We start from the raw sequence: 14,220 nt of genomic DNA on the forward strand, positions 1-14,220 counted from the left end.
AAAAACCTTATCTCAAAATAAATTTTTGAAAAGTCCTGGGGATGTGGCTCAGTAGTAGAGGACCTTTTAAAGGTTCAATCCTTAGTACTGGGGTGGGGTGGGTAGGGCAAGTAAAACTAGAGCTACTTTGGGAGTTCCAAGAACAGGGCACCTGGAACTTGGCCCTCCAGGACTCATGGTACTTCTGGGAAATCCTCAAGGCTATACAGAGAACTGTTTGAAAACCACTGTTTTAAATGAATTCTCAGCTATTAAACAATGTATTACTACTTAGGTGTGTATGAGGGACAAGAAAAGGTATGCCCAATAACTGCAGCATCTTTAATCTGGAAGGAAATTTGAAGTAGGAAAGCAGGAACCATCCTCTATTGAAAATCTATTATTTGTTAGTACTTCTATTATCTTTTGTTTTTCATTTATTCCTCACATTATCCCTATGAGGTGAGTCTTTTCATCCCTGTTTTACAAATTAAGAAACCAGGACCCTTACAGGTTAAGATCACCAGCCTGTTGCAAAAAAACAGACTTGGATCCAGTCTGTCTGACTCCAGAGGCTGCATTCTTTTGCATTATGGGATGCACAGTTGTCTTGACATTAGAAGAAAGAGGGATAGTGGGAAAGGGGAAAGGGAATCACTCTATTTGGGAGGAATTACAAATTTGAACTACAAGCCACTGCAAATGTAACTTCCCATTATAAGCAGTTCAAAACATACTGGCTGGGCATGGTGGCACACACCTGTAGTCCAAGTGACTCAGGAGGCTGAGGCAGGCAGATCAAAGCCCTAAGCAACTTAGACCCTGTCTCAAAAAAAAAAAAAAAGAACTGGGGATGTAACTGGGGTAAAATGCCTCTGGGTTAAATCCCCAGTATCAACAAAACAAAAAGCGCCACCAGAGCCTTTTTTGCAAAGATTTGGATTCTATCACCATAAAGGTGATCATTAAAGTATTGAAAATATATAAAGAGAAATGGTCATGGGTCACTTGGAAGTATCAAACCCATGCAGAAAAAATAAAGAGCAGATGAGCAAAGTGACAACCAAGAAAAGTTATTAGATTTGGGGTGGAAGAATGGTAATTGGTGATGAGAGCTGTAGATACTGAAGTTGTTGAAGAAGAAAATGCTAAAAGACTGGAATAGCAAGTGTAGATCATTTGTTGGGCAGAGATGTAACTGACAAATGAATGATAACAAGGAAAGATGGCAGAATTGAAGGAAGGTTGTTTTGTTGTTGTTGTTGTTATTGTTTTTTGTAGTTATAGATGGACAGAATGTCTTTATTTTACTTGTTTATTTTTATGCTAAGGATTAAACCTAGTGCTAAGGATTAAACCTAGTGCCTCATGAGTGCTTGGCAAGTGCTCTGCCATTGAGCTACAGCCTCAGCCCTCCAAGGAAGGTTTTTCCCTTCTTAAGATATTGTCATTTGCAGTATGTTTGAAAGCAGAGGGATGGCTTGATTCAGCCTAGACAAGGTGGCCAAAGGATTAGCAAGGTTTTACTGGTCACTGATGTTGTTATTGTAGTTATGACATTTGTGGAGCCAGGTTTTGAAAAATTTAAAAGCACATGGTATCTATGATTACCTTCCTCTGCTTCATGAAGTTTCTCATTTGTCATTTGGTAGAGGGGCATAACTTGTTCCCCTCTGTTTCTAGAATGAAATTTGAGAACTGTATAAATTCAGATACAAATAAGCTATGTAAATCCAATTTTAGAATCAGTGTGGCAACCTTGCCAAGAAATTGTTTTTCTCATCTGTAGGAAGCAGAACATCAGAGGGCCATGCAGAGACGAGCTATTCGTGATGCTAAAACTCCTGATAAGATGAAAAAGTCAAAGACTGTGAAGGAAGACAACAACCTCACTCTCCAGGAGAAGAAAGAGAAGATCCAGACAGGCTTAAAGAAGCTAACGGAACTTGGGACTGTGAACCCAAAGAACAAATACCAGGAACTGATTAACGACATTGCCAGGGTACTGAATTTGGGGGACAGTAATGGCCTTGCCTTGTTTAAAGTTATTTCAGGGGCTCGTAAAGGGATAGTAGTTGCTCAGAGAAAAGCTTCAGTTCACGAATTATCATCTTCCCCTCTGAGAAACTGTTTCTGACTCTGACTTGAGGACCTTGCTTGTCCTGCTATAGATTATTCCATAGCCTAAATTAACAGGGAGAGGATCTTATATTAGAGTTTCCTGGGTCTAAACTTGTCCTTGGCCTTAAAGAATTCTTCAGATCTTTTTCATAGTTACTATGAAGTATAAAGTTGGTCATCAGATCCTTGATTTGTATGATTCATTTCAAGTGAGGGGCTCTAACGTAAGCTGAGAATTTTAGGCATTCTCTGTTATTGCACTAAGGATACCAGGCACACCTAAGAACTCGGTGATTGATGTTCTTCTTTTCTCTCTCTCTTGACAATATATATTAATTTGTGAACCCAGATTGCTGCCTGTCAGGAATGTGTGTTCATGCTCAAGACAGAGTTAAGCATTGCTGGGGTCTAGTGCTGAATAAACCACGATGATTCAAGAAGCACATGGTATCATTATTTTCCTAATCTTAATACTTATGTTTCAGGACATTCGGAATCAGCGGAGATACCGACAAAGGAGAAAGGCCGAACTGGTGAAATTGCAACAAACATATGCTGCTCTGAATTCTAAAGCCACCTTTTATGGGGAGCAGGTGGATTACTATAAAAGCTATATCAAAACCTGCTTGGATAACTTAGCCAGCAAGGGCAAGTGAGTATTAAAAAAAAAAAAAAAAATCAATCCAAGGAAAGAATAGGATTGAGTGGGGAAAGAGTACAGGCTATTGAAGTGACATTGAAAAGTTTTACCTAACACAGCCTGGATCTGTTTATCACATTAGTTTTCTATTTTGCTTCTCGTTATTTGCATAATTGGCTACCTCCATTCACTAGTGTATGATGGAAATAATGCAGAGGATGGGGGTAATTTCAAGGATGCTTACACCAGAGCATTCCTAGTTCCAAAATACCTCCTTGAGCTTATAAAAATTAGAGAATCATGAAGATTGGTCATCTAGTGGTCTCAAAATCTAAGTGTGCTTTCAAGTCTCTTAAGGAATATTAGACAAATTTGGATTCCCTAGCCCCTGGGGACAAGATCAGAATCTGAGGAAAATCTGGTACAGCTTTCCTAGAGCTAGTCACAAACCATCAGCATACTCATTACAGGGAGAGACTGAACACCCAGAGAAGTGAGGTGATGAGTGCAGGTTCTACTTGTGAGGTTGGTTTACTTTTCACCCTTAACTCTAACCTCAAGATTTTTCAGCCAGGCACAGCAGTGCATGTTGAAAATCCCAGTGGTTTGGGAGGCTGAGGCAGGAGGATCACGAGTTCAAAGCCAGCCTCAGCAACTTAGCAAGGCCCCAAGCAACTAAGCAAGACCCTGACTCAAAAAATAAAAAGGGCTAGGGATGTCACTCAGTGGTTAAATGCTCCTGGATTCAATCCCTGGTACAAAAAAAAAAGAATTTTCAAACTTCAGAAAGGTTGATTGAATAGAACAATAAGCACCCATGTATCCTTCACCTAGATTCACTAGTTTTTCATGTTTTGCTGCGTCTGCTTCTCTGTGACTTCTTCACTCTTACATAGGTATACTTTTCGTTGTTTCTCTGGAATGAGGCAGGGCTGATATTTAAGGGATGGGAACCAGACTCACCTAATCTAGCTTGCAGAGCTGACTTCTGTGTCTTTTTGACATGTGTCTGTCATTCCTTGTACATTTCCTGCCTGTCTGGCACATGGTGTTTCAAGTTCAACTTGTAGCTTTGCCTCCCTGGACCTGGAATGAATTATTTGTGCATCATCACCAATTCTAGTTAATGGTGTTTAGAAACCAAAAATATCTAACAATGAGATGTGCTCATTGCCCAAGTGGCCACTGCTTTTAGACCTTCTAAGCAGACATAGCCAGGTCTTCATTTCTTTTTTTAATGACTACATACATACTAATCCATTGTGTAGACAGATAAAACACTTTATTTAATTAATTCTCTGGATAAACTTGTATGTTTGTCATTTTGCAAATGTGAGCTTTATTTCTGAAAATTGATTCCTAGAAGAGGAATTGCCAAGTCAGAATTTCTTTGCAACCATAATTTTGATATTTCTATATACCTTTCATGGTAATTGTTCCCATTTGCACTCCTTACCAGCATTTCTGAAAACCTTCCCCTTGGGAGCCCCAAATCTATAGATCTCATTTGTCTCTCCTTCCCTTGCTTACTTATCAACTTCATATCTTGATTATCAAGATATTATCACAACTTGATTATCTTAATAGTCTTCTAATACCTGTTTGTTTTTCCTTACTCCCATTTCTGTGATTGCTATGCTGGCTTAAATGCTTAAAAATTATTTGTGTGAAAAAATTTTCCCCATATATCCTAGGGTTTTGGAGTTACTCCTTAACCCAGGGACTTGTTATGGTTGCCTCAGGCTTGCTTACTTGCTAGTTAGATGTCTAGGTTCCAAGAAGGACATAGAAGCATTAAGACACTGTTGGATCCATCACAGTATTCTCAAGTATAACTTAAACTAAAGCAGAAGCAGTATAGTAATATTTCCCCTCCCGAGACCACCCTGACAAATCCCAACACTGTTCACCATTCTACAAGTGCTGTGTTACTTAGGCTTATGTAATGAGTTTTCTGGCCTCATTTCTGAATGACCAGTGACTAGGACCCATAGAAAATAGTTACTTATAAAAAAGTGACATATGGGCTGGATTTGTGGCTCAGTGGTAGAGTGCTCACCTCGCATGTGCGGGATCCTAGGTTCGATCCTCAGCACCACATAAAAATAAATAAATAAAAATAGAGGTATTGGGCTGGGGCTGTAGCTCAGTTGGTAGAGTGCTTGCTTTGCATGTACAAGGCCCTGGGTTCAATCCCTAGCACCAATAAATAAATAAATAAAGGTATTATGTCCAATCGCAACTGAAAAATAATATTTTTAAAAAATGACTTCCCCCCCCAAAAAAAACAGAGTCTCCAAAAAGCCTAGGGAAATGAAGGGAAAGAAAAGCAAAAAGATCTCTCTGAAATATACAGCAGCCAGACTTCATGAAAAAGGAGTTCTTCTGGAGATTGAGGACCTACAAGTGAATCAGTGAGTATTTATCTTTTTTCCCCCCTTTTACTTTGTTGGTTTTTAAATTTTTGCATTCATCACTTCTTCTTGCCTTTATTTCTCTTTCCTGGTGGCTGCTTTGTATTTTTTATGTATTAATACACATATACATATACAAATAAATATACATATAAAGAAATATATACACCTAATTTTTTTATGTGCAAAGGATTTGGCCTCATACAAAATTAATTTGTCATAAAAGAAAATGTATTTCTCTTCTTTGTGGAACATTTGTCTCAGAGCACAATCACACTTGTTTCTGTGTGTGCCTCATCTTAATTTTTCCTTTTTAAAGCAGGAATCCATTTCTTCTGTGTAGACCAAAAATAAGATAACAATAATAAGAAGCATTTACTTGTTGACACCAGCCTGTTATTCCAGTTGCGCAGGAGGCTGAGGCAGGAGGATCTCAAGTTTAAGGTCAATCTCAGCATCTTAGTAACTTAAGTGAGACCCTGTTTCAAAATTAAAAGGATTGGGGATGTAGAACAGTGGTAGAATGTTTGCCTAGCATGAATGAAGCCCTGGATTCAGTCCCCAGTGGCAGAGTACTTGTCTAGCGTGTATGAGGCACTGGGTTCAATCATTAGCTGCATAAAAATAAATAAATAAAATAAAAGGTGTGCTGTCCATATACAACTACAAAAAAAAATTGAAACTTTTATATTTTTTTTAATTCTAAAATATATATTCAGGGGGCCGGGGTTGTGGCTCAGTGGTAGAGCGCTTGCCCAGCATGTACGAGGCACTGGGTTCGATCCTCAGCACCACATAAATGTAAAATAAAGATATTGTGTCCACCTGAAACTAAAAAAATAAATAAATATAAATATATATACACACACATATATATGTATGTGTTATTCATTATTGAACTTTGAAAATATGATAAAGCAAAAAGGAAAAGAAAAAGCATTTTTATTCCCATAAGTGAGAGAGAACCACTGAAAATCATTTTAGTATATTTTCTTCTGTTCCCCTGTTCACATGAAGAATATCTATTTTGCCCCACTTAATCTACCTACACACACACACACACACATATATATATGTATGTTGTAGATGGACACATTCTCTGTTTTATTTTTATGTGGTACTGAGGAATGAACCCAGTGCTTCACTCATACTAGGTGAGCCACATTCCCCTACTTATTTTCTTAATGTAAATTAGTATGATATTGTTTATTATCAAGTAATCTTTTTTTATTTTTGTTTTGTTTTTAGAGAGAGAGAGAATTTTTTAATATTTATTTAGTTTTTTTTAGTTTTTGGCGGACACAACATCTTTCTTTGTATGTGGTGCTGAAATCGAACCCGGGCCGCACGCATGCCAGGCGAGCGCGCTACCGTTTGAACCACATCCCCAGCCCCAAGAGAGAGAATTTTTTAATATTTATTTTTTAGTTTTCGGCGGACACAACATTTTGTTTGTATGTGGTGCTGAGGATCGAACCCGGGCCGCACACATGCCAGTAATTTAGCCTATTGTAAACTGCTTAAATTGGTTATATTGGGTGGGGGGAGTAGGAGACAAGGTCTTGCTATGCTGCCCAGGCTGGTCTTAGGTTCCAGGACTCAAGCAGTCCTCCCCTCTAACTGGGACTAGAGGCCCATGCCACCACTCTAGTATTTGTTTTAAATAGTAGATGTCTAGAAATGGAATTTCTGGTTAAATAAGTTTAAAAAATTATTTTATTATAAAAAATGCTATCAACCATTTTTAAGGGTACAGTTTATCTGTGTTCAATGTATTCACATTGTTGTGCAACAGACCTCTGAAGTTTTTCATCTTGCAAAATTCTACCCATTAAATGGCATCTCCCTGTTTCCCCCTCCTGCCAGTCTCTGGCAACCACCGTTTTAGTTTCTGTTGTGTGAATTTGACCATGTTACCTCATAAATGAAATCAGACACTATTTATCTTCATTTCTGGCTTATTTCACATACCATAATGTCTCAAGGTTCATCCATGTGACAGGATTTCCTTCCTTTTTAAGGCTGACTAATATTCTATTGTATGTATTACCACATTTTGTTTATCCATTCATCTGTTGATGGATGCATGTGTCGTTTCCACCTCTTGGCTAGTGTGAATAGTGTTGGAACAAATGTGGATATGAGATCCTGCTTTTAATTCTTTGGATATGTACCCTAAAATGAGATTGCTATATCAGATGGCAGTTCTAGTTTAAATTTTTTGAGGAGCTGTCATACCGTTTTCCAGTTATATTCTTATCAAGGTGGGAGAAGGAGATAAAAAGAAGACCCCTTTGGGGGAAAATTGTCTCTGTTCAGCTGAGCTTGGGAAAGAGCCGAAAGAAGCCAAGTGTTTCAGTGTGTCTAATTTAGCCTGTGTACTCTGATTTCATTTATGAGGTTGAAGGAAAAATATAAACTCTTAACACATGTTGCCAAAATATTTCCCATTAGTGTCTGAAGTATATATGAGTACCTCTCTCACTATTTCCTTGCCACCACTGAATAATGAATAAGATAATTTTTTATGTTTTTTTAATTTTAATAGTTAAAAATATCTCCTTAAAATTGTGGGTATTTAGACTGAGTAATACAATAATAGCAGTTTTACTTTGGTCATTCTCAGTGCATTTAAATATATAGCACCTACCCTTTCCAGAAAACCTCCTCTTCCTCTTGTTCCTATTACTAACTCCCTTTGCTTTACTTACTCAATTCTCCCAATCCTCAAATGTGCATGCATCCTGCACCCAAACACAGATGCTTTCCCTCCAGCCACTTTCCTCCTGGTTCTCCGTTTATAACCAAGTTTCAGCAGTGGCCATATGGAAGACCAGGAATTCTCTGATGTCACCCTTTCACAGGTCTCTTGTGGTATTCCCCAGTGGCTCCTCTTTGAGTAGAATGCAAATGCTGTGGAGAGAGGTCACCATTCTTCCCTCCAGGTCCCAAAACAAAGGGTACCGAGCAATGGCAGTCCATGCTCCTTCACCTGCAGCAGGACTTTGAACCTGTACTTCTGCCCCTTTTCACCCATGAAGACTGAATTCATCCCTTTTCCCAGTTCGCAGAATATTGTTCTATGAGAACATAAAAAGCGCACCCATATGTTATGTTTCAACAGGTTTAAAAATGTTATCTTTGAAATCAATCCAACAGAAGAAGTTGGAGACTTTGAAGTGAAAGCCAAATTCATGGGAGTTCAAATGGAGACATTTATGCTACACTATCAGGTGGGTATGCACAGGTAGAACCAAAAGCTTCTCTGTGAGGTAAGTTATATTCTTATCAAGGTGGGAGAAGGAGATAAAAAGAAGACCCCTTTGGAGGAAAACTGTCTATGTTCAGTTGAGCTTGGGAAAGAGCCAAAAGAAGCCAAGTATCTCAATGTGTCTGATTTGGCCTGTGTACTCTGCAGAGCTTTCCAAGATGTGTAAATCTTCAGGAAGTGTTTAAAGGAATCTTCCATCTAAGTGTCGCCAATAAATTGAGCTGATACCTTGGACTTGAATGAAAGGCTTAGGTGTAAGGGTTGATGGTATAGTTTGAATTTTTTTTCTTCTTTGATTTGATATTAGTACTTAAAGTTTAGTTTTTGTCTTTTTTTTTTTTTTTTTTTTTTTGTTACTGGGGATTGAACCCAGGGTTCTTTACCACTGAACTACATCCCCAGTCCTTTTTATTTTTGATTTTGAGACAGGGTCTCACTAAGTTGTTGAGGCTGAACTGGAACTTGTGATCCTCCTGGCTCAGCCTCTGAGTCCCTGGGATTACTGGCGTGCACCACTGTACCCTGCTAGGTAGGGTTAGATGTTTTCTGATGAGGTGTGTGTAAATTGTGTCTTTGTAAATTGAGTCCCATTTTAAATTCAAAAAGAACTCAGCAGGGATTCCCTGATTTTTTACTTTAAAAATCTAATATTTTCACATTTAAAAAATATTAGGGGGCCTGGGGATATGGCTCAAGTGGTAGCATGCTCGCCTAGCATGTGTGAGGCACTGGGTTTGATTCTCGGTACCATATAAAAATAAAGATATTAAAAAATATATTAGGGCATTTGAGAGGATTTCTAGCAATGTGTAACACTTTATAAATTTTGTTTTGTTTTCCTTCTGTGCTGAAGATCAAACCCAGAGCCTCATGCATACTGGTCAGGCTCTTTGCCACCAAGCTGCACCCCAGGCTCTATAGGCTGTTACTGTCCCATTTCTCATAGTGCTACACTCTGTCAACTGGGCGGGTGCCTTGCTGTAAACATGCACATGAACATGTTGCTCCCTTTACTTGGGCGCCCTTCCTCCCCTTCCCATCCCTTTTATTCCTCCATCTAATAATGAATACTTGTCCCCAGCCATACTGCAATAGTTGGTCACCCCTTTGCCTTAGTAGCCCTGAGAGACATCCTTTGTTTATAGTACATGTTGACGCATTTCCCTCCCAACCCCCAAAACTGTGCCACTCCTTAAGAACAGGTAGTATATCTTAGTCATCTTTGTTTCTTTCTCAGAAGCCAGTAGCCTCTCAAAGTATATTGGCCAAACAAATGTGAAATGATTTTGTAATACAAATAGCTAACTGTTTCCACACAAAAAGGATCCACTTTTTCCCTCATTTTCACCAAATGCATATAGGCCTACCAGTCTGCCTAAGGTAGTTTATTCATTCCTGCTCAAGTTCCAGACTTGATGTGGGGTGCCAGGTGTTATGTTAGGCATAGGCGACACAATGGTCCCCACTCTCTGGAACTGCTAAGATTTATCCAAAAGATGAATTTTGAACTTTTGGGTTCCTTTGAGCCCTTTGACCCTTGCTTTTGCATTTCCACTCCTCTACAGTGTACAGGTGGGAGGACTACACCAATAGTAGTGAAAGCAGCAGCTTTGAAATCAGGTCTGGAGTCAACATGACCAATTCTGTTCTGCTGAGCACATCATTCAGCATCTCTGAGCCTTAGGAGATCATCTTCAAACCTGGTGTGATCTCATTTCATAGGTTTTTTGTGAGGACTTAAAAACATACTATATAATGTCCCTAAACAATGCCAGCACAGAGTAGGCTCCTTAATAAATGTTTTATCTCTTGCCTTCAAGACAGAAAAAATTTCTCACATGAAACGGAAATTAATTAAGAATCTAATGGGCAGGGGGCATAGCTCAGTGGTAGAGCACACGTTAGCATGCAAGAGACCTTGGGTTCAATCCCTAGTTAAAAAAAAAAAAAAAGAATCTGATAGATTTTATGAAGCCATTACTAGCCTTGTCTCACCTTTTTTTTTTTTGGTCCTGGGGATCAAACCCAGGGCCTGTGCATGCAAGGCAAGCACTCTACCAACTGAGCTATATCCTCAGCCCCTCTTTCTTCTTTTAAAATATTTTTTTAGTTATAGATGGACACAATACCTTTACTTACTTATTTATTTATTTTTATGTTGTGCTGAGGATTGAACCCAGTGTTTCCAATCCGCTAGGCAAGCGCTCTACCACTGAACTATAGCCCCAGCCCCTCTTGCCTCACTTTCAATGATTAGTATATTTCATCATGTCTTGCAATGCTTCTACCTTTTCTAGATTTATTAAACCTGGTGACCCACAATGAAATGAAGTGGGAAAATGTCATTTTAACTTCTGAAATAAAAAGAGTTTTGCAATGCTGGGAATGGAAGCCAGGGTCCTACACATGGTAGGCAAGTGCTGTACCACTGAGCCACATCCCTAGCCCCCTGAAATAAAAAGGGCTTAAAAGCATATGCGTGATAACTGAACATACTTTTTCTTTTCATGTTTGGTGTGTTTTAAATATAAACAGAATGTCTCCCTATTGCCAGATTAACCAGAAGGTCCCTTGGCCAACTTGTCTATATGTTCCTGCTCCCAGGGTAGCTGTGCAGGGGACAGATAGTTCTGTATCTAGAAACTTCTGTATCACCCCGCTTTGCATCTGGCACACGAGGCATGCTTTATTCCTTCTGGATCCCTCACTACATTGTGTCCTTTCTTGTTCCACAGATTTGATTGACTGTCAAAATGGTTGTGTTGTTTTGTTTTTAGGACCTGCTGCAGCTACAGTATGAAGGAGTTGCCGTCATGAAATTATTTGATAGAGCTAAAGTAAATGTCAACCTCCTGATCTTCCTTCTCAACAAAAAGTTCTACGGGAAGTAATTGATCATTTGCTGCCAGCCCAGAAGGGTGAAGGAAAGAAACACCTCACCGCTTCTTTCTAGGATCCTTCTTTACTCGTTGGAAGCAGAGGCTCACCCCACAATGATGCCCACTTCAGTACTCTCCCAATGCCCCATTTTATCTTCTTTCACTCTAAGAGACATTTGTTGCCCATTTTTTCATAGAGAAATTGTATTTCAGACTTAGTATGACCCTTCTGCTTCCTTTGTTTTCTTTCATCATTTAGGAAAGAGTGGAAACTCCACCAAAATCCCTTGCTGTTGTTATAGCCTTTGAAGTGGTATTACTATTTTGTAAGCTTTGGTGTTTGTTTTACTTAGTAATAAGGATAGTGGAGTTCAAATTATTGTTATTTAGAAGTGGAAGTTATTAGCATCAATAACAAGTACATATACACAAAATGTCAGGTTATCAACAGTTATTAGGTTGTCATTTAAAAGTGAAGCTCTCTCCTGGGCATGGCGGTGCACGTCTGTAATCCCAGCAACTTGGGAGGCTAAGGCAGGAGGATCACAAGTTGGAGGACAGCCTCAGCAACTCAGTGAAACCCTGTCTGTAAATAATATACAAAATAGGGCTGGGGATGTGGCTCAGTGGTAAAGTGCCCCTGGGTTCAATCCCCAGTAGTACCAAAAAAAAAGAAAAGTAAGGCTCCTTTATATTTCTGTCCCACCAGTAAAATCAAAGGATATAGAGGATCATTGATTCTCTTCCATTCTTTTTTTCTTTGTAGGCAGGAGCTAATACAAATCACTGTTCTCTGTTCAAATAAAACAGGTTTAGAAAAAAAATTGTGTTTAAACTTCACTATCAAATTTGGGCAATGTTGTTAGTACATCCCCTTCTCCATTGGATGAGAGAGTCCCACTGATAATGTTCAGCTGTCTAAGTAGACACAGAGTGGGCTGAGTGCCCACCTGTGTACACCCATGTGCAGAGATTAACTAATTCAAAGTCTTCTCCATCCGAAAGGAATGGGTTAGCCTTAGGGTAGAAGGTAATTATTTTTTAAACTGTTTTGTCTTCAGCGTGCCTTATTAAAGCATACATTTATTTCTTAAAATGTGAGTGATAGGAATTTTAAAGATTTATATAATGCTTCAAAAGTCTTTGGAATACTCTTGAGAAAAGGTTTTTTAAAATCGTTTTATCTGTATATCTGAACTCTTGAAACTTTCTTATAGCTAAAACACTAGGTTTTATCTGCAGTATTGCAGAGAGATAATCCTGCCTTAAATAGCCAAAATAAAAATCAGCAAACCTATATTATACTTGAGATTAAAATAAAATTTTCTTCCCATTTCTTTCTCTTCTCTTGCTGTTGACAATTGTGCCTTTATTTTATGAACCCCAATTTTCTAGGCTTAGTTAAAACCAATTCAATTCCAAACATTGAGTTTAGGAAGCTTTTGGTTCTTGGATAAAAAGTCATAAGTGCTACACGCCCCCCACCTTAATCTGTTTATCCTGAAAAAATATTGAAATCATGCTACTGAGCCTCCCATTTTTTTCTGAAGTTTTGGTTCAGTATTTTTTTTAATCATAAAACATATTATGAACTAACATTTAAAATTTTACTTATGTATATTTAAGGCCAATAAACTGTTTTGATGAATAGAAAGTTATGTGGTGTGTCCCTATGACAAATGTTAAGTCTTGGATAAGTGTTTTGCATGACAGGCTGTCTGTGCAGCCTGGGTACAGCCCACAGGGATCTGCCACTTGCCCTGTCCTTGTTTTTGGAAGACAATTTTTTTAGCAAATGTTTTCCTCAGATGAAAAGAAGATGCTCTTACAACCAACATCACCTCAAAAACTGGAACTAAAAAAGCGTGTCAACCCTGTTTCCTTAAAAGAGGATACCCATCCCAAATACGTCCCAAAACCTGCTTCCAAGACAGGAATGAACAAAGTTTACATCTCCTTTAATAAAATAGGATAACTCAATTATTTTAAATATTTTGTTCCCAAAATAACAATTTCTAATGCAAAGTAACCCAAATGCACTTCAGGAGTTTTGGTGCCAGATGTGTAGAATTACTGTTTTAATAGCACAGGTATCACTCCAACAAGCTCTGAAGTCGCAACACTGACACCATGTAGCATTTTTATTTTTTTAGCGGTAGCATTCCCTGTCTCATCTCACTTTTTCTTTGACCTTCTCTTTGACCAACCATCATGACATTTACCATGAATTTACTTCCTCCCAAGAATTTGAACTGCCCATCAGATTGTTACTACACACAATTGCCTTTATATCTCTGTATGAAATAAAAGGTCATTTGTTCCTGTTTATGTTTATTTTTCTCAGTTTCATTGTTAGCAGTTCCTGCTAAACAGTGTTGACTAGGGTGAGATTTAATAATTAAAAACCACAACAAAAGCAACTCCTCTACATCCTTAGCCTTTTTTTTTTTTTTTTTTAAGTTGCTGAAGCTGGTCTTGAACTTTTGATTTATCTGCCTCAGCCTCCCCAGTAGCTGGGATTATAGATTGAGCACTAGATTTCAAAGTAAAGTTTACCAGGATCCAGGGCTTCACACATGCTAGGCAAGCACTCTACCACTGAGCTAAATCCCCAGCCCTCCATTTTATTTTTTATTTTGAGTTAGGGTCTTGCAAAGTTGCCCAAATTGGCCTTGAATTTGGATTCACCTGCCTTTACTTCCCAGTGGCTAGGATTTTCAAGCATGTGTACCACAATGCCCAGCTCCTTAAGTGATTTTTAATGTGCAAATTTAGCCTTTTAAATTTTATTACACTTAAAGTAGTCTTAAAAGGAATGTGGGGATGGGCTGGGGTTGTGGCTCAGTGGTAGAGTTTATCTTTATGTGTGAGGCATCACATAAATAAATAAAGGTATGGTGCTCATCTACAACTAAA

General features: G+C 38.5%; 1 protein-coding gene across 2 annotated transcripts in view; it reads left to right on the forward strand.

The window, feature by feature from the left end:
- The window catches only part of Iqgap1 (IQ motif containing GTPase activating protein 1), a 107,112-nt gene extending 93,480 nt beyond the window's left edge, over positions 1–13,632 (forward strand). For both annotated transcript variants that reach the window (XM_071608601.1, XM_027920063.2), the window contains 5 exons: positions 1,769–1,981; positions 2,586–2,752; positions 5,032–5,154; positions 8,279–8,387; positions 11,203–13,632. In XM_071608601.1, coding sequence (XP_071464702.1) covers positions 1,769–1,981; positions 2,586–2,752; positions 5,032–5,154; positions 8,279–8,387; positions 11,203–11,316 — 726 coding nt within the window. In that variant the 3' untranslated portion in view covers positions 11,317–13,632. The remainder of the gene's footprint in view (positions 1–1,768; positions 1,982–2,585; positions 2,753–5,031; positions 5,155–8,278; positions 8,388–11,202) is intronic.
- The last annotated feature ends 588 nt before the right edge of the window (positions 13,633–14,220 follow it).

Source organism: Marmota flaviventris, chromosome 2, assembly GCF_047511675.1.
Source record: "Marmota flaviventris isolate mMarFla1 chromosome 2, mMarFla1.hap1, whole genome shotgun sequence".
In the NCBI taxonomy this organism is placed as follows: domain Eukaryota; kingdom Metazoa; phylum Chordata; class Mammalia; order Rodentia; family Sciuridae; genus Marmota; species Marmota flaviventris.